This window comes from Stegodyphus dumicola, chromosome 12 (assembly GCF_044657685.1).
Source record: "Stegodyphus dumicola isolate Sdum_Otavi_A_Nest chromosome 12, ASM4465768v1".
NCBI lineage: Eukaryota > Metazoa > Arthropoda > Arachnida > Araneae > Eresidae > Stegodyphus > Stegodyphus dumicola.
In genome coordinates, this window is record NC_140779.1 from 74,994,312 (window position 1) to 75,016,445 (window position 22,134).

Genomic DNA, 22,134 nt, shown 5'->3' on the forward strand with positions numbered 1-22,134 from the left:
GTATTCTGAGTGATGTAGCCAAAAGGAAAATTTTGACAGATATGAAGATTGATTCTGAACTAAGTGCAGTCAAACTAGCTGCAGAAACTTCTCGAATAATGTGCAGAAGTGTAAGTGCTGAAATATCCAGCATGTCTAATCACATGTGAGAAATGTGATTAGACATGGTGGATATAGCAGTCGAGTAGCTAGAAAGAAACCATTTATAAGTTTACAAAATAAGAAAAAGTGTTTGGAGATTTGCAAAAACTCATCAATTGAAGACAGATAACTTTTGGAAGAAAGTTATATTTAGTGATGAAAGTAAATTCAGCATTTTTGGAAGTGATGGTCGTCGTATCGTTTGGAGAAAGCCGAACACCACTTTGGATCCAAAAAATTTATGTCCTACAGTTAAACATGGTGGTGGCTCCGTCATGGTTTGGGGTTGTATAGCTTCAAATGGGTAGGAAATTTAGTTTTTATAGATGGCATAATGGATCATAAGCTTTATATATATTCCACAACAATCTTAAAGAAAGTGCAAAGACATCAATGTCATAGAAAATTTGTGGGCAACACTCAAAACAGCGGTCCCAAAACACCAAATTGGAACAAAGCCCATTTAAAGCAAGTGTTACAAGAAAAATGGGATAAAATATCTCTAGATACCACCCAAAAATTGGCCGAATCGGTACCAAGACGATTGGAGGACATTATAAAAGTCAAAGGACATGGCAACCAAATATTGACACTGTCTTTGTATGTGATATATCACAAAAATTTCATTGGTGCATCCTTAATATTTTTAGCTAAAGATCTGCCTATGTTTATTTCAAATACTAGTGAAATTTTTAATTTTAGATATTTTTTTGTTGATTTTCGTTATTTTTACTGTAAATTAACCCTTTTGTTACATGCGAAACTAAAAACACGTTTTCTCTTCTAGTTAATGTGTTATTTCTATTGAAAGTTGGATTTATCACGTGAAACTAAGGTGTATCCTCAATTGTTTGAGCGACTGTACATATATATATATATATATATATATATACACACACTACAGTGTATGTGTATTGCATATAGTATAGTACAATATACTGTGTTTATACTGTAATAGTATATTACACATGTACATAATAATTTATGAAATGTCCATGCGCAATAAGATAGCTTTCCCGCAAAACAGTTTTAGGGTTGCAAAAATGGCAAAGGAAGGCATGGTTGCCACATTTGGCGAGAAATTGCCCATTTGGCGATATGCCATGGACGGAAAAAGAACTTTCTGGAACGAATTCTTACCCGTTTAGCCCAGAATGATCTCGAACACAAGCCGAAAGCTATATAAACCCTGCTGGCCTGCAGTCAGTGAATGCCTCCTCTAGAGTGCAAGATAGAGTGTCTCGAGTTAGTTAGTCCGTGCGAAGTCAGTCGAGATGACAGTCGGTCAGCGAGTCCCAAGTGGGTCGTCAAGTGCACTGAAAGAGTCTCTTAGTGTATCGCAGTTAGTGCATCATCGAGAGCATTGAGCTCTGGAAATGACTGAACCGAAGAGTTGGGAGCTGTGCTCTGTGCATCGTTGAGTGCATTGTGAGTTGTAGCGTGAAGAGTCTCGAGAGTACGTGGAGTTCTGAGAACAACAAAGCAGAATCTGGAGCTGTACTCTGGTGCTTTGTAGTGAAGCTGTCTCCACCGTTATTGCCTGACAGTGTGAAGGCTGTGTCGCTGGTTGTTCCAGCGTATTTATAATAGATCTTTGATGACTGTAAAAGTGTTTTGGAGCTGTCCTGATTAATACAGTCAAAAGTCTTTAATCCGGACTCGTCGGGACTTCGGCGATTCCGGATTATCAATTTTTCCGGATTATAGATCATCAGTTTAAATCTGGTAAGATGGCATGCAGAAATTATAAAATTAAAAATATGAAACCGTAATTTATAAAATAATGAGCAATTATGATCTAAAGGGTATCAAAATTTACAAAAAAAGAAGCTTAATACTTATTTGTTTACTTTATTAAACATTTCTTTCAACGCGCACATGCTTAAAGCATACGTTACGCATAGCCGAAATTAGAAAATTGCAACCAGAAATCTATTTGATTTGTATTCGTGATATTTATAATGACGAGGAATTTGATTTAAATCACATCAAAGATGGAGTACATCGAGATAAAATACTACATTTAGTAAGGAATTATAAGCCTTACTAAATGTAGTATATTATTATTATTTAGTATTATTATTTAGTATTATTTAGTAGTATATGTAGTATATTATTATTATTTATAATAATTATAAATAAAAACATCTGCCCTGAAGATAACGATAGTGCTGACAGATCAACTTCCAGTTAATTGCGCGCCGCTACGTCCCCCCCTCCCGTGCAGAGCAGCGTGAAATTGATAAACAGATTTCGGAACGGTTAGATAAACAAAGGATATGTCTTTATCCATTTTTTGTAGCAATTCCACTTTTTGTTTGATGGACATCGAAACATACTTTCATTTTGTAGATCCTTTGGGAGCTCCAGCATCGGAAATTCTATTTGACATAATCGAAAGTTCAAGCTTACTTTTATAAAATTGCTCTTACAGTCTGCAAAAAATAATAAGCCGGATCCAATTCAAAGATTAAGGAACAACGCAATCATCAACATTAACTGAAATAGATAATTAGATAATTTTAGCTTATACCGTCCGTTATACATTAAATGCGCACGCGAAAACGTATTCTGCGCTTGCGCAGACGCATATGCGCAGTCGTAAAGGTCTTGTGCGCACACGTAAAGGCCTATGCGCATGCGTTAATGCGGCGCATGCGCAGAAAGATTATAGCTTTGAGGTCCGGATTATGGGTGTCCGAATTAACGACTTTTGACTGTATTGGTAAATAAAGTGTGTTATATTCTATCAAGTGCTGTCATCGTTATTCACTCCAAATCCACACGAACCCCGTTCGAACGCGAAGGAAGAAAATAACATAACAACTAGTGTCAGAAAGTAATGCAACAATATATTTATGTGTGTGTGTTTATAAACATTTGCACACATATAATATAATTAATATTATAAATTAGGTAGTTGGAATTTGTTGAAGGACGATTATTTTTTATACTTGTTTGATTTGCATTTTAGTTGAATTTGCTTTACCACTACTATTAGCTAATGCTTGACAGACAGTTTTTGATTCCTTTCTTCACTCCATGTTTATTTCTCTTTTACAATTTTTTTAAAATTCTGTTCAATTTATTTTCAATTTTTGTACTTTTTGAAATTAGTACTTAAATTGCCTAGTTGATTGGAAGTGTTGTTGACTTCAAATTGAAATTCTTAGTTTTGGCTAAATTTGCACTTTTGATAGGAGTATCACCATTTCATAAATTTGATTACTGATTAAATTTTTGCAGCCGAGGCGCAAGATTCTAAAATAGTCCTACTTTCCTTTTGTTTATATATATATATATATATAATACATAATAAACATTTAATTGAAAAGTTCCTTCACTTAAGCTACAAAAGAGTGAATTAAAAGCAATTAGTATAAAAAGAAATTATTTTCTAAAAGATTATCCCATCCGATGAAAAAAATTTAATAGCAGTTTAGAAGAAATAATTTACTTATCTTGCCTTCATTTTTTCACTTTCAATTAACATAAGGTAAATTAATTGCCCCACACAGTTTTCCTCAGATAGGATAAGCTTTTAAAAAATCGTTTCTTTTTTTAATAATTGCTAAATATGTAAGATAACACATGAGTAAATATAAATTATAATTTAAATTAGCAGTAGCCCTTTAATATATAACTTTAATTTGCGTGTTTCTCCTTTCTATTCTATAAATAGTAATAATTTTTTTCCACACTGTGTCATTCCTAGATCAATCCATATATATGACTCACATAATGTTGATGACATTGCAAATTCAGAACTTAAAAAATTTTGAAAACCAAAACTTTCTCTTAATAAGCTACCATACTGGATAGCCATGTATTCTGTTTTTATCTCTAATTTTGCTTAGATGCATTCTTCTGCTCTTTGTCCTATCGCAACAAAATTTAAAATGTAACATTTCTAGAACATACATGATTAATCTGCTACACTGTGGTTTATTACATCTATAGGACTTCCTTCACTCCAGATCTACTATGTATGCTTAAACATTTATCTACCTGTGTCATTCCCAAACCATCACACATATTATATACATTTATAGATAGATAGACAGATAGATATAAATATATATATATATACACACACACACACATGTGGGCATGCACATATGTTGGGTACTGCCGACTTCAATAAAAAAGGGAGCTGCACAGTTAAATATTATAGCAGTCCCATAATATACAAAATTTGAACATTCTATGGCTAATTATTTTTGAGTTATGCAAGATTCATACATATTTGTACATATAGCACAAAAGAATGCCTTTTGACCAGTTTAACCATCCGTTTTAGGAAAAAAATCCTTTATTCTGTCCGTATGTACAGACGTCATGCGAAAAAAATCATCCACATAGATTTGGGAATGGTCAAAATGTATATTTCCATTGAAATATGATATACCCAAAATGTTTCATGATTACAATACTTCCTTTACTTCACACAAGGAAGTAAAAAAGTAAGTTTTACTTTTTCACTGTTTGTTTTGCTGTTCAATTTAACTCAAAAAAAATTATTTCTTAAAGCAAACAGAAAAGGTTGAATCAGAGATATGGACAGTCATATGGGCAGAATACAGGAATAGTAAAACAAATGAAGATCCTATACCTGGACTATTGCTAGCTTCTCTTGTACATCTTCCAATGTGCCTTCTGGTGACTGACATTGTTCAAGTTTTGCTTTTATTTCAGTTAAAGTTTTCTCAAATTCTGATGTATGATTTATAAAATCTTGATGATCAATTACATACTGGTTCCATTTCGTGTAAGTATCCTAAAAGACAACTTACAATAAAGAAAATGCTTTTATATACAGTATATATATGCACTCAAAAATATAATATTTATATTTTTTAGCTATAGAAACTATGAATTAAAGAAAACTTTTTCTCACTATGCTTCCTTTCATAGAGTTAGAAAACAGATGAAGCAAATGTATAGCTAACATTTAGAAATATTTCCAATCAAGTAATAGAATTTAATCTGTAAACAAAAGTATTTTGGGGCAAAAAAATGAAGTAAAAGAAATTGAGATTTTTACCCTAGCAAGTGAAACTAAAATTTGGTAATGGATTCCTAATTCACTAAGTTGACTAACACGACGCTTGCTTGGTCCCTTATGGAGCTGATGGATTTTATCAGTGAGAGCATCTATTTCAAGTTCTTTCTCTCTTATATCTCCTTGGATGTTCTTGAATGGAAATGACAAATATTACTAACATTATAATCACAAGGATAATAACATAAACTTATTTAATTAAATTCAGCAAAAACATGTAACAAAATTTTTCAGTACCTAGTATTTTAAAAAATTTCTTCCAAAGATGAAACCTTTAGAAATTTTCATTAATCAGGAAATAAAATATAAAAATCAAAATAATATGTACTAATATTATATAATCAAAGGGAAAATGTTCTGCACAATAGCAGTGAAGAGATTAAAATTATCACATTTTCTTAAATTTAATTTTATGTCATTTTTACCGTGTTCTTCCATTTGCTTTTAGTTTAAACTTTATTTATACGGTCTAGCTCGTACTTAAAGAATTTTTTTTCTTTGGTAGCTTTAAAGTTTACAATTTTCCTTTCTATTCCTAGAAAATAATTCTGTTCTATTAAATAAATTATACATAGATTTATGTATACAGTCGAATGAACAAAAAAAAAAAAATTTTTTTTTTTTTTTTTTGAGGTTTCAGAGATACAGAAAGGTGCTGCAACAATTATTCTACATTTAGTTTAAAACTTGGAGAGTCAAAAACTTCAGATGATTACCTCCTCATACATTAATAAAAACATAAGATTTGTCACTTGCAGATTTGTGTTACATATTTTAAATGACACAAGAATGAACTACTTTTGCATCCATTAATGACATAATGCGGATAAAGGTCATAAATATTCTCAGCCAGCATCCTCCACCCAAAAAAAATTGTTAAAGCTTCAGATGGCATACAGTCCAAAATACATCAATTACATTTGCAGATAATAAAGATGGAGTTTCATCCAAAAGGAAGGAGGGACAAAGATATCATTTTCTTCACTTTTAATGTACTTAATCCCTCGTTTCCCCATCCTTTCTTGATGTAACTGGAAGCATGCTCAACACATAGTCAGGAGGCCCAAGGTTTGAATCCTGATGAGGATACTGTGGATTTCTTTGACTTTCTGACTTAAAAAAACTCTACAAGTGGCACACAAACTAAAAGGTGGTGGATGATAATTCATCACCATCAGGATTTGGCAATTGGGTCCCCTAATCCACAGTCATCCTTAAAAAACGGGATTACATAAGGGATTTTCTCCCTCCTTTCCCCACGCCTTTGTCGTGTAACTGAAACTGTATTCAGGATGTCTATTCAGGATGGATAAGTTGAAATCCCAGTAAAGGCAGTACAGGTTTCTTTGATTTCCTGACTTAGAAAAATTCTAAAAGACAACAGCTTCATGAAAATAATAGCAAAATAAAGTAATATAAAAAAAGGGAATAAAAGAAGAAAAAGAGAGAGAAATACAAGTTTTGAATTTTTAAATTATTGCAAAGCAAAAGGTGTGTGAAAAGTTTTTCATTTGTGAAGCATAGAAAAAAATGCATTAAATCAGTGGAACATATTCTGACAAAAAAAATTGCTTTTTATTTAAATAACAGATATTTATTTTCAGTACTGAAATCAATTATAATTAACCAGTGCTTAAATTGCGCCAGAGACCACCGGAGCCTGGCTCAGGTACTTCTCAATTTTTAAGATAAATTACAATTTTAGCCAGAGCACACCAGAGCCCTAAATAAGATGAGTTCCGGTACTTCTTTTTATAAAACTGAACCACAATTTAAAGGAAGGGGAAATGTAGAATTCCTAACATTTTAGTTTAACAATAAGCAGACCTTGCAATACTCTATTTCCCCAGAAATATGAACTCATGAGAACATGAGACGTTCAAGTAAAGTTCCCTCACCCACCTGCGCAAATCTTTTCCTTTAAGAAGGGCAATAAATTTGGGGGAGTTTGTTTAAGAACACGTAAATTTCTCACCATGCTATCATATCTAGTGTATTGTTATTGATGTTTACAGTTAGTTATCCTCGCAGGAAGGAAAATTTGTGTTCTTAAATGTGCCTTAAATGACAGCAAGTACAATAAGAGTGAAATACTGAGAAACTGCTCAAGCACGTCATATACATCATCTTCCCACAGTATTTACTAATGGGGGGAGCGTAACCAGCAACTTTACATTCATCCTTAGGATTCAGATTCAGGACTCATTTTATCCCTGACTCACATCTGCTTGATGGCTATAATTACATCAGCAGAGAGCCACGGTCAAAGAGAACATTCTCTCTCACCAAGATTCCCTTCATTTATTGTTTACACCCACTCATACCCTCATTCTGTTTCGCCCTAGAATTTTCATCAGCTATACTTTAAGTATACTTAATTTTTGTGATGATAAAAGAACTCCTCCCCATCAGAGCTTAAATTGGGCTGAAGCCACTGGATCTCAGCTCCGGTGCTTCTTAGTTTTTGTAATAAATCATAATTCTAGCCGTAATGCACACCGGAGCCCTGAATAAGAAGGCTGCAGCAGTTCTTTTATGTAATTGAAAAACAATTTCAGTAGAAATTTTACCTTGAAAATTTTATTTTAACAATAAAATTATATTAAAAATCACTTATTAAATTTTAATTTATCTCTTTACATTTTATTTAATTTTAATTATTTAAATACTTCAATCTTTAATTATTTCAATAAATAATAATTAACTATCTAATAATTATAAATTAAATTAAAATTAATTAATTATATAATAATTATTGATTAAATAACAAATTATAAATATTAATTAAATAGCTATTAAGTAATTCAATAATAATTATCAATTTAATTTAAAAATTATTAATGAATTTAATAGTCATTTTATTTATTTATTTACTCTTGTTCCTCTTTGCTGACGGTCTTCCATAGGGCTCCGGCACTTCTAATCTTAGAAATTAAGCATTGTAATTAAGAGAATGACCTGAAATAAGTTGGTTACCGATAAATAGATAACTGACTACCATTCCTCATGCAGATGAATTTCAGACTAAAAAAATTTTAAATAATCAGTCTTAATCATTATTCATATATCTTCTGAATAATTATTTTTCTCTCTCTTAAATGAATAAGAAAACCTAAATTTTTGTGAAATCTTGAAACATACCAACACTTACATCAAGAAATCATATCTGCTAATGCATGAATGCAGTGGAAATGAAGGTTCCTCTGCTACATTTGTTTGTAATATCGATAGAGTTTATAATGTTAAATTAAGGTTTTTAACTGTCAGATTACATGATAAATATGATAAACTTAGCATTCAATTCTCTTTGCAAATCTGAGAAATGTAACTTGTTAGATACTGGACCTTTCTTTATTTAGATATTTATACAACAGTATATAATGATAAAAGAATAAACATGTGTAGCAAATAAAACTACCTAATTTTCCAAATCAATAAAATACAGGAATACAATTTACTTTCAATTTTTCAAGCTGAGCCCTCTTTTCAGGTAAACCTTCTTTCAAACAAATATTTTGAAGAGAACTTTCTACATCTTTCATCCATGCCATCATTTCTTTAACACGTTCTTCATAATCTGACCATTGCTTCATGAGATTTTCAAGTGATTCAGCAGCATCCTTAGCAGATGCTTCTATGAATTCAAATGATTCTCGTAGAGCTTTCAGCTCATTCTGAGGACTTTCATGGCCAGACTGGTGAGTTGAATTTAAAACTTTCTGTAGGCAACCTTCCAACGCAATTAATTTAGGCTTCTCATCAGGAATGGTAGCAATAACATTCTACATTAGATAATAAAAGTTTTTATTGAATAAAAAATTAATGCATATAGAATATGTTAATCAAAACTCATAAAAATGTGTATTTAGTATAATTTAAAGTCAAAATACAAGGATTCTAGACTTACTTTTATAGTCTGTAAGCTGCTCAAAAGAGAAATTCGATCTAGATTTGATTCATTGCAAGCAGTGATTGAAGACTGGGTTGCAGTTAACAAACTCTTTAGTTCAGCTGATGATTTGTTAAATTCTTCATGGTCATTAACAGAATTTTCATAAAAAGATATGTAATCCTGAAATTAAATAATACGTTAATATTATATTACAATAATTTCACAAACAGTAGTTAACATATTTAGAAACACTAAAAGAATAAAAGAAATTATTTAAAATATTTTACATAAATAATAGCATAAAATAATGCAAAAATTAATTTTAAATAGATTAAATTTAAAATTATTTGCTAGTTATTCAAAAAAATTCGTATTAAAACTATTCAAAAAAATTCGTATTAAAACTATTTAAAGTCCTGAAGAATTTTATATTAATTTTTCATATATGAATTCAAAACAATGAAAATGCACAATAAAACTTATATACACCAAATTTACCTTTATGCTTGATGTTATAGCACAGAAATTTGGATATAATCACCATCCCATTTGCTTCCATAAATTTACAGCAAGTTTTCCAGCAGAGGATTAAAAATTAATTTATTTACATATCTTTACCAAGTGTGTTTCTTTACTTTTATGCGTCCTGATGTTTCAAATAATACACAGTTAGGATATGCATATTTTTTATGTGTCCTGATGTTTCAAATAATATGCGGTTAGGATATGCATTTTCTCTTTAAAAAGTTTTCAGAATTGGATCCCGTAATTTAGTGTGCCAGGGACTCTTAAACCCTTCAGAAAGCTTCATAATTGTTTCAGTACACTGTCATATCGACATCAGACACACAGTACTTAGCTATATGTCTAATGTAGATACAAAACTAAATGTTTTTAGACAAAATATTTTGATTATCTATGCCATAGATAAATAAATTAACTCCTTCATGCGTTCATCAATAACTCATGTAATTCTGAAATATGTGGAAGAAATACATAAACTATACCTCAGACTTTTGTTTCAAAGATGCATGATTATTTGCTAACGCATTAATAGTTTGATCAATATCTTTAACTGCAACAGGCAAACAATCAGCAGAAAATTGTAGATTTTCAATAGCTCTTTCGTGACCATCAATATCAATCAGTAATGACTGCAATAAAAATATTATTAATTGCATTTTGATAAAGACTGATAAAAACGCAATAAAAATTCATATACTTAGATAAAAATGCAACTGACTTAAAACACTGAACACAAAAAGATAAAAAGGCTAATACCTTATATGTTCGCAATAAAGCTTTCTTTTCATCTAATGTACTGGCCAATTTTGGAGAATCATAAAAGTTTTTATTGCATGCAGAAACCCATGATTGTAATCGCTGCAGTGATTCTTCAAAATCAGTCCAAGCAAACTGAATGGATAAAAGTGACCTATCCAAACTGGCTGCATCATCAAATATTTTATCAAAAGCTGACTGTAAATTTTGTAACATCGCTTGAATAGTTTCCCAACCATCTTGGGAAGATCCCACTTGTAACTGCTCACCATACTGCACAGTAGCACTTAGCATATTCAGACCTGTATCCTTTGACTGCAGCAACTCCTAAAACGTGAGAGTATTATATGAAAAGTAATTTAACATTTGATTATAATCAAGCTTTCTAAGCATAAACGAGTTATTTATTCAAAAATATTCCTAATATATCAGTATTTAAATATCCAGCATACATATGGTACATCTAATAAATTAAATAATCATAAATTTAGAAAAAGGATTTCACATAGATTTCTTTATAATAAATCTAATTACACATTTGAGATAAAACTTATTATAGAATGTTTCTGCTTAAAATATTACTATATGCATATACATGATGTGCTAAAGTTTTAACAACTAAAAATAACATATTCAGTGTCAATATCAATATCAGTTGTAATCAGAACTGTATTTATAGGAGATAATATACTTTTATCTCAGGAATAGAGGGCCGGCTCTGGAGCATATGCAACCGGTATGGCTGCACTGAGCAGCAAAGTGTAGATGTGACAAAAATTTTTAGAATTTATTATGCAACCAGGCAACAGAGTTTTGGAGTTGAAGAGTTTGCATGCGGTGAGAAAAAGTCTAGTGCAGGCCCTGGAGAAATAAATGATTACAAATCATCATTTTTCATAAGTGACTACATCTTCACATAGCACCTTTTCCCATATGTGAATTTCTCTAAAGAAAATACACAATAAGAAGAATGTCTAAGTCCACTTTTACAGTTATGAAGGGTAAGTCTGTTTTCTTTTGAAATTATTGCAGAGAAGTCAAAATGAGTTTTCGGAAACTAAATTCCTCTCTTCAGGTTTGCATACATAAATGATAAAATTTTAAAATGAAGCTCATTATTATTTGGTACAATAATATGCTATTAAAACTGGTGATATAATAACCAGTTTTAATAGTTTAAATAATAATTTAATAATGATACTTTGCATTGCTTAAGCCAGTATTTTAGTCAAACCTATGTTATGAATTTTCTTCTAAAAATTAATTAGCTTAAAATTATTTTGCTAAGTATTTGACTGAAAGTATATAACTAACTTGACTGCTAATACAGAGCTATATATATATAGCTCTCAGTAAGAATTTCAAATTCAGCCTGATAATTTAATGGCCAGATTAAAAAATAGATTAAATTAATAAAGGCTGCCTTTCTTGACCTAACTAAGGCCTACAACAGGGTTTGGAAAAACAAACTTCTTTGTAAACTATACAATATTTTAATATCAGGGGAAAGATCTTATCCTGGATTGCAGACTTTTTAAATGCCAGAGGTATATTAGAGTGAAGTTTACAGACAGTGTTTCTGGAAGCCTCAGATTAAGTCAGCATATTCCCCAGGGATCTGTCCTTAGCCCCACACTGTTCTCCCTTTTTACTTCTGGAACTGGGGCTGGGATTAATGCCAATCACTGTACTGGTCTGTATATTGCTAATATAGTTATCTGGAGCAGCAATTCAAGTCTCACCTCTGCTCAGGCAAATATTAACTCATCCCTCCTAGACCTTGAGAATTTTGCTCTGCAGCACAAGATCGTTTTCCTTCCCTCAAAGTCTGTAGCCAGTATTTTTATCACCAATAGACATCTATATAACCTGTAACCTGACATCTTTCTACTAGGTAGAAGACTGAAATGTGAAAAAATTCGGATATATTTCGGATCAGGACATCTCAGCCAGGCTCATAATGATAATTTGGTTTTAAAACATAAACAGAGACTTAAAATTTTAAAATGTATCTCTAATAGTGACTGCGGTGTGGATGCTCGGACCCTAAGAAACACATAATATTGCCTTTATTAGGCCTGTCCTGGAATATGGTGTTCAGGTTTATCAGGCCGCTTCTAAACTAAATGTTTACATTTAGTTTAGAAGCGGATCAGAGATACATTTTAAAATTTTAAGTCTCTGTTTATGTTTTAAAACCAAATTATCATTATGAGCTGGCTGAGAATGTCCTGATCCGAAATATATCCAAATTTTTTCACATTTCAGTCTTCTACCTAGTAGAAAGATGTCAGGTTACAGGTTATATAGATGTCTATTGGTGATAAAAATACTGACTACAGACTTTGAGGGAAGGAAAACGATCTTGTGCTGCACAGCAAAATTCTCAAGGTCTAGGAGGGATGAGTTAATATTTGCCTGAGCAGAGGTGAGACTTGAATTGCTGCTCCAGATGACTATATTAGCAATATACAGACCCGTACAGTGATTGGCATTAATCCCAGCCCCAGTTCCAAAAGTAAAAAGGGAGAACAGTGTGGGGCTAAGGACAGATCCCTGGGGAATATGCTGACTTAATCTGAGGCTTCCAGAAACATGTCTGTAAACTTCACTCTAATATACCTCTGGCATTTAAAAAGTCTGCAATCCAGGATAAGATCTTTCCCCTGATATTAAAATATTGTATAGTTTACAAAGAAGTTTGTTTTTCCAAACCCTGTTGTAGGCCTTAGTTAGGTCAAGAAAGGCAGCCTTTATTAATTTAATCTATTTTTTAATCTGGCCATTAAATTATCAGGCTGAATTTGAAATTCTTACCGAGAGCTATATATATATAGCTCTGTATTAGCAGTCAAGTTAGTTAGTTTAGAAGCATTAGTAATGTTTACATTTACATGCTAAACTAAATGTTTACATTTAGTTTAGCATGTAAATGTTTACATTTAGCATAAATCTGTAATGCTGACAGAATGAATATGTGTTATTACATATTAATTCTGTCAGCAACCTAGATAAACTGGAAAGAGTACAACTGCCAGTTGCCAGAATCATTATTGGTCTCTGCAATACCTGCCCAACACATATTGAATTGTATGACAAAACCTCTAGGTATGTATGTATCTGGAACAACAATCATCGTCTGAAGAGAGAAAATCTGCTCAGCCATGCTGAAAGTGAGGAATGACTGAAGAAAGACGTTAAACATGTCTCTCTGGCCTGCTATTCACAGTATGCTATGATATTTAGCAATAGAGTTACCTTTAGGACCGAACTTTGCTCTTTACTAACAAACAAAGCTATGCAGCAAACTTACTAACAAAGCTATGCAGCGTCCTGATTATGTTATATAGCTTGCTTTTGAGGCTATTTACAAAATCTCTCATGATGCATTACAGATTCATACTGATGGTAGCAGGGTAACAGAATATTCATCATACAGAGGAATGAAAATAAGATTTCTAGGAGAAACCCTGACTACTGTTCCGTTTTTTTGGGGCAGAACTCATTGCTATTGAGGAGGCCTTGAGTTATTGCATCAATGAAGGAGTCAATACTGACAATCTGGACTCTGAGTGACAGCCAAAGCTCTATACAGTACTTGGCTAAGTGGTGGAAACATGAAGACAGAACTACTTTGAATAATGTCCAGCAATAGGGTTGCTTGAGTGCCCATAATAAGACATTTTTCAATGAGTGCTTTCACATGTGGAGATTTGTAGAACGGGATGGCAGATGGACTGGCCAGGAAGGGCAGTTTTAAAGATTCTCCTGATGATGTCCGCCTTTTTTTCTCGGAACTTGCTTCATGGGTCAAGTTAGAAATCAACACCTCTTGGAGAAAGGCCCCCCCCAATACATGACTACTATATAAGTAACTGTCCTGGTGCTGTCCTAACAAAGGCAAGCAATAGATTTGAACAAATAGCTCTAGCTAGGTTGTGTACTGGTCATCTACATGCTCCATGTTTTGTGTTGAGCATTAAAGTCTATCCCTTTTGCTCAAAATGCAACTTGACCCAAGCCAATCCTGCCCACATCTAGTCTTGTATTGGTTGTCTGAAGAGCCAACTGCTCTCCAGGAGTTGTTCTTCAGGGTTTTAAAATCCATGGGTTCATGCACCTGATCTGGTGTTGTGATCGATTGGATAATGCAAGGAACAAACACAAACAAAACACAGATGATATTTTATTTTTGAATAAAATAAAAAACATACTTCTACTTGATTAAGTTTCAACTGCAGTGTCTCTCGATTATCATATGGCATTGCATTAATTTTTGTATAACGAGAAGCAGCTTCTTCAATCCATTCAGAACATGCTTTGTATTTTTCATTAAACTGCAAATGATCATCAACATACTGTTCACATTTCCGTGCAAGTTCCTTTAAAAGAAAATTAATAAATTCTAACACGAACACATACACATATATATATCCTGTATATTATGAGTTTATGGCACAATTACTTTGCTTTAACATAAACTTTCTTTGCTTTATAAAAATCTGTACGAAAATTTAATCTTTTGCATGCATAAAAAATATAAACATAACAATTATATCAAACATTTACAATTAAGAAATTAAGAATATGTGCTATTTACACTTACTTTTATGAAACAGAATGATACTTGAATATCAGCGAATACCTATCAAAAATACATCCCTGAATCTGTTTCTTTTGAGCATTTGGAAACTGTAGAAGGTATTTGAATTTTTTCTACAAAGATAAGATTATCACACACTACACCCCCTCTATCTCTCTCTTTTTTTTTTAAATTTTTCTTTCTTGCTAAAATCTTTTCTTCAGAGGAAGATTTATTATTGTAGTTATTATTATATCAGCCTTAATTTCAGATGAATTAGAACAAGTAATTATATTCATTGCATTATTACTTTTGCAACCCCTTTCCCTTGAAATATCATGGCACATTATTTGTAGAATAATTGTCTCACATTAACTTTTACTGTATTTTGCATTACATACTAACTTGATTTGCTAAGAAATGAAGCAGAAGCAATTCACGATTTCCAGCCATGTGATATTTTGCCAAAAATCAGAAGTGTTCCAACTCTTATGCAATGAAATAGTATGCGATGGAAATGTAATATCAAAAAAAGCAGAGAAAGTGGTAGAATAAAACTGGGAACTGTTCAGGGGAATCACTTGCCATCTAATTTAGCCAGGTTGCTATGAAGGTATAAATAAACTGTGGAGAATAAAGATCTGATGGATGTGACTTTGATTGTGATTGCCAAACAGTACTCATCAGGAACTAAAAAAAACTTCTTTCATCAATATACTGGCCAAAAATATCTTATCACTAAAACGTGCCAACCGATGTGGGTGCTAGTTACACACACACAAGTAACAACAAAACATTACAAATTTTATTATTTAATTAAATAAAAAAGTACGACTATCATTCCATTAAAACAATCAAAAATTAGATATTCATAAATAGAAATAAAGCTATACTTTGACCTTTCATAATCTAAAAGCATGTGCATTTCATGTAAAGTGCAAAATTTTAGATGTTTCAAATATTGGAGAAGGCCTACTAATTTTTATTTAAATAAAAACTCTCATAAGCCTCTATTTGTGAAAATAAAGAATGTTTTAGGAATATTATGCTTTGAATTTTGGTAAGTTTAAAATGGTGCATGCTTTTAATCTAAAAATTTAGTATTTAAAAAAAGTAAGATTATGTTACAAAATGAACTTGAGGTCACATTTTCACATAAACTATAATTTTATAGTCTTTCACACTAAATGGTAAGATTAAAAATAATTTAGTTCATATGCTTACTTTGCATGTAAGATGCATTGACTGAAACCTTGAGATTAGCTGTGATGCTCCCATAGAAATTCTTATTTCACCACTGGAGGCAATTAATTCTTGAGATTCATCAGACAACACATCGAAATTGGCTTCCTTAGCTCGAAGCTCACTGAGTAATGCCTGGACAAGGAAAATAATTAAGAAACAAAGAAACACTAAAAAGAAGGGAAAATTAAAATTTTTTAATGCATGAAATCACAATAAATAAAATTATACCATGAAAATTATTCCATGAAAAATTATACCACTTTAGTTAAGAAAATTCTTTTCAACTTGACAAAATTATGCACATGTTATGTTATGTTATGAAGTAAAATGAATGCTGAGAATTTGATTTTTATATAGACCACCTCCCAGGTATGAAAAATTAAATTTACAAAAAAATAACATTTTTTTTTTTTTTTTTTTTTTTTTTTTTTTAGCATTTTCTTTCACATTTGATTTAGATGAGAATTTTCTGTTACAAATAGCTATCTAAAATTCAGGAACTCAAAATTAGAACAGCCTTTTAAAAAATACATCAGTTTTAAATATTAAATCATTAAAAACAAAAATTAAATGTATTACTAAAATCTTTCTTCACTTATTGCATACTAAAACTTAAATTTGTGTTTTCTATATATAAGAATATTTTGTGACCCTTTCCCCTAAACAACTGCATTCTTTCAGGTAAAGTTCACAGTATTTCCTTAGTACTTTAATTCAGATATATTTAAGTGCAAAATATTAATATATTAGTTTCTGTCTATTATTATAAATTATTTAATCTTTTTCAAATTTTGTCTAAGTTAAGACTAATTCAACTAAAGTTGCATAATAATTCATTACAAAAGCTACAGACTTTAGTAATGTTATCCTAGGATCATCAATAAATACTGATTATCATTATGCCAACGAATATGGCTATGAAATGACAATTAATTTAACAATGATTTTGGATAGGAAATCAATCAATCTGCCAGTGACTGAAGCTATGAAAATAGCATTAATTTTTATAATATAAATTTAGCTTATATATATTTAGAAAGGCACCACTAACTAAACATTTTAAATTGTAAAGTCACAATACATGCACAGCCAAGCAACTTTCATGACATGTCTTTTTAACAATACATAGAATCATTAAATGAACAAATTAAATTGGCACCCTGTTGGTATGGTTTAGGGAAGCCTGCTGCCATAGGTCTTGGTCTGAGTTCAAATATCACAGAGAAGGGATGGATGCTTTCAAGCGTATATGAGACCATTTAAAATACTGTCATACTGAAAGGCTTCTTGATAAGTTTGGTGGTAGGGGAAGAAGGGTGAGAGACCCTCAGATCTATCTGCCTGGAGATTCTCTTTCAAAACTGGGATGCAGTTGGGCATATATGTATTATCCCCTATAAAGTACCCAAGGTTTAAGCCAATAACAGGCACAATCCTTGCTTCTAGGCCATGATAAAATGGACTTGATTCGATGTGGCCTTCAGACAAGTGAGGTAAGTCACAGTAAGGGATCAGATATAGATCATCCCTCAGGTTGTTCTACCTGAAAATTGGAATTCAGCTTCATACTATCACCTGTATGACACCCAATGCTTTTGACAGTGACAAGCACACTCCTTTGCACAATTGGGCCATAATAAAATCTGTGGGCTTGATATAGCTTTGGATCACATCAGGAAAATTAGCAACAACCCAAATTAATTCATAGCCCTTATAAACAATCTACTGTAACTTTATTTTAAATCCAAATCCTTTTACCTGACAAATTTGATTTTTGAAGAGGTAAATTTAAGAATTAAAAAAACGTCCATATAACTAGATATTATTCACAAGGTAACCTTGCAAAATAATATTCAGCTTGATGAATTTCCAACAAGTGACATATCAAGCACTGAATTTTTTCTGCGTTGAAAAGGCTTGTGAGATTACGGAAATTATATGTTCTGCTTTGAGAAAAGGCTAATTTATATTATTTAAAGTACTACTACTAAAGCACTTTGGTTCCTGAACTTTACAAACAGCAACTGAAGCAATTACATTGAAACTGAATTAAAGAAAACAAAGGCTGGCAATGGAACTAGGTACCTGATGATGCAAAATACACAAGAAAAAGCTACCAAGAAAACCATATAATCCTATGGTTAAAAAGTTCTCCTTACATAGCTTAATTTTTAAGATTAGCCACTTCAATCACATTTTCTTTCACTACGTACATTCCACATCATCAAACTTATGTAAAGTACATATAAGTCTGATGAATAAAGAGTTTGAAAAGGGCATTACCAACTGTACTAACTCAAAATCACCAATTTTTCGCTCTCTAAAGAGAAGATTCAACAGTTATTTAGCATATGGAATAAATGGAAGAAAAGACTTTTTTTTCAGTAAAATACATATCAATAAAAAAGGCTATAAATTAATATGCACATTTAATGTAATACAAGTAAAATACGGGTAAATGCATTACAAATATTAGAAATGAAACAAAAAATTACTAAATACCAAAAGAAGTTATAGTACTTGTTGGTTATACAGTAGCTTCCGGAATATTGTGAATAATCTATTTATATCTTTTGGTGATGAAATCTGTTTCCTATTTAGGAGGAAATTCCTTTTTATTTATCAAAATTGATATAAAGGCAGAGACAAGCTGCAGAGAATAATAATCTGCATGATGCCATTTTTAATATTTGGTATCTGTATTTAAAATAGCATTGCACAGATTATTATTCTCTGCAGCTTGTCTCTGCCTTCATAAGAATTTTGATAATTAAAAAGAAAGAAACCACAAGCTGTACCACATTTCTATTTATTCCCCCAATCTGCTGATTCCTACATGTGTTCCATTGTTTACATGTGGATGCCATTCTGGGTTTGAATTTGGCACTGAAATGAGAAAAAGAAGACTTCTCCAACCTTCTTTATCCGATTTCCCCCACAAAAAAGAGAGAAAGTTAAGAGAACATTAACAAGAAAAGAAAATGAAATAAAAAATCTCATTTTAACAGAAGAATCTGGAACAGATTCTAGGTTCACCAAATGCTCACAAAAATCAGTGTCACAGGTGTTATATTCGGCAATACATCAATAGGTACTAGGTAACCAACAAGTACTGAAATTATTATATATCCTAAAATAAATATGCTTACTTGTTCATTCAAATCCACACTATTAGCGCAAGTAAAAATAGTTGACTTATGGGCCAATATATCTTCAAGCAACATCTGATGCAAGCAAATGAAGTACCCATGTTGTAATGCAGGAAAACATGCAGAGCAAGATAACAAATGTGTTAAGCAAACTAAAACTACCAAAACCTCAAACCATCACCAAAATTCCAGTTAACATGCAATCAAAAATAATAAAATTTATGAACACAAATACATGAAAAGCACTAATAAATAAACTAAAAAAGCACTGAATTGCTCATAAAGCATTATAAAATGTAAACAAAAACGTACTTAAAATATTCAGTACATAACATATTTACTTCCAATAAAGGGAGTAAAAAACATATACAGACAATTAAAATTCTCACGCTTTGTTTTATTTTATGAATATGGGAAGGGAAGCAGCATACAACTCTTGCTATTCTCTCTAAAAATATATAAATTTAACTCAATCTAAGGGTGAATTTTGCCTTGTTTTAAAAATCCTTAATTTAAAATACTTAATTTCTATACCTTATGTAATTCCTAACAAAGTATTTTAATTAAAATATTAAAATGTTTGAAACATTAATTTTAATATGAAAACTAATTCAAAATTAAGCAGTTAGCTAGAATACCATGCAAATAAAAGATACTACAGTTAAGAGAATTCAGTTATATGTATTAAACTAGATAATCATTGCCTTCATTATCAAACTAGAATGATGCTATTTATATAAATGCTTAAAATAGACCTTGGTTTTTTTTTAAACTGAAAAAAGAGGGGGGAAAAGACAGAGAACACCTCAGTGAATTTAAAGGCAAGACAAATTTTTAAAGGTATTTAAATTTATGTCATAATCTCATAATTAAGATTTGAAAAAATGGGAGATTTAAATAAAGTTACACTTTTAATGGATTTAGTGTCAAATATAATTTATTTCACTTTTAGTTCAATTTAAAATTTTATGTTTGAGTAGATTATTCTATATTTAAAAAAATTCTGAAACACTACAAATTGTTGAATTACACAAAAAAGGGGAAAAGTATGATGTGCTTATTTAAATCACTAAGGCATTAACATGGTTGATTTACCAATATGAAAAATATTCAAAATTGTGGTTATATTTGCATGAATTTTGTATGCATAAATTTTACTATATCATGACATAATACATAATTTCAGTGGCATTTTGAATTAACAGAATCATTTGTATTCATCTATAAAAAAGAAGAATGTAAAATGAGATTTTATATATGATTGAATTTGCACTTCAGGTAAAATAAGCATTGCGCAATGGGATAATACTTGCACATCTTTTAATATTTAATTATCAAATTTCAGATTTAAATTTTGACGATCAGATAGAAATTTCAGTTAATTATTTTTTTATTATTTTTCATTTGCTTGATACATATATTGCATTATTATGGCTCATTGTGACCTTAAAACTATAGTTTGTAATACATCATAGTTTAATTCAGCTCATTGCATTTATCAGGAGAAAAAAAGTTTTACATGAACAGGACTTTGAATTTTTTTACCCCATCAAGAAAGGATGTTTGGTCCACATAGTATTAATAGTGATTTATTGGGATTCTATTTTGAAGAGTGTTAATTATGAACACAAATTAATTTTAATTTAAACAGCAACATATATTTTCAGTAAACAGTTAAGTTTTAATCACGTAATTAATCTCCTTCACCATTCTGTGCAAGACATTTGAACACAGCAAAAAAGTTGTTATACTTAAAAATATTTTACTAGGAAAAATAACTCTGATATTGAAAAGTTATGAATATGCTACATACTTATAAGACTAAACAACCTGAAACTGAAATCTAAAACATGCCATGCAATTAGCACTGAAGCACTAAATATAACTAAAATGAGATGCATTAAGCACAGATAAAACAATAATAAACTGATGTTAAAAATAACCTGGAATTTGTCACGTTGCTCAATCTTCTCTTCTATAGTTGTTTTCAAAGAGAAATTTTTAATTTTATGCTCCATATTTTCAAGCCACACTGTCAAAGCACTGCATTTTTCATCATAAGTTTCCCACTGTTTTATCTTTTCAGCAATTTCTCTTAAAGTTTCATCAGTCTTGGTTATTATATCTTCATACCTCTTTTCTAAAAAAGCATGGCCTTTCACAAGCTGATCAAAGTCATGTGGAGTTATTAAAGAAAATAATTTCTGAACACTTTCTCCATACAAATCTATTTTTGATTTTCCATCAGGTAAACCTTCTTTCAATTCCTATAAAATTGGAAAGAAAGAATATATTAAAATACACCTATACCATAATGAAAACTTTGTAACATAAAATGATCAGATTTTGAAAATTCTACAATAAAATAAACTAATCAGCAATAGGTTCAATCATAATACTGTGTTCAATATAATTTCATAAGCATTAAGTAAATTATAAGCAATTTCTTCAAACTTTATTTCATAATTTATCATATTATGATATTTCACTGTTTTCTGTAAACATCTAATCTATATGGAAAACAAAAAGTCCACAAAAGTTCTTTAAAGGGAATGCAGAATGGGATGTTTAATGAAATACATATCAGTGCCTCCTAATCCAAATCATTACATATTTTAGCTATGATGATATGGGAATGTTGCAGATATGTTGTTGAATCATGAAAGAGTAGTTGCAGATGTGGCTGAATTAATAACCTTCTTTTTTATTTGTGGTTAACACACACTTAAGTAAATGCAAATGAGCACAATAAGCATGCCTGTTCATGAAATTTTTACATTTT

General features: G+C 31.0%; 1 protein-coding gene across 7 annotated transcripts in view; it reads right to left on the bottom strand.

The window, feature by feature from the left end:
- Msp300 (Muscle-specific protein 300 kDa) overlaps window positions 1-22,134 on the bottom strand; it is a 513,656-nt gene that overhangs the window by 229,895 nt on the left and 261,627 nt on the right. For 6 of the 7 annotated variants that reach the window (XM_085806588.1, XM_085806592.1, XM_085806590.1 and 3 more), the window contains exons 58-67: window positions 21,296-21,619; window positions 19,353-19,427; window positions 16,183-16,335; window positions 14,591-14,758; window positions 10,377-10,703; window positions 10,103-10,249; window positions 9,111-9,275; window positions 8,662-8,985; window positions 5,186-5,335; window positions 4,754-4,918 (exon numbers count right to left, since the gene is read on the bottom strand). In XM_085806588.1, coding sequence (XP_085662714.1) covers window positions 4,754-4,918; window positions 5,186-5,335; window positions 8,662-8,985; window positions 9,111-9,275; window positions 10,103-10,249; window positions 10,377-10,703; window positions 14,591-14,758; window positions 16,183-16,335; window positions 19,353-19,427; window positions 21,296-21,619 — 1,998 coding nt within the window. The remainder of the gene's footprint in view (window positions 1-4,753; window positions 4,919-5,185; window positions 5,336-8,661; window positions 8,986-9,110; window positions 9,276-10,102; window positions 10,250-10,376; window positions 10,704-14,590; window positions 14,759-16,182; window positions 16,336-19,352; window positions 19,428-21,295; window positions 21,620-22,134) is intronic. The other variant, XM_085806589.1, reaches the window with a different exon arrangement.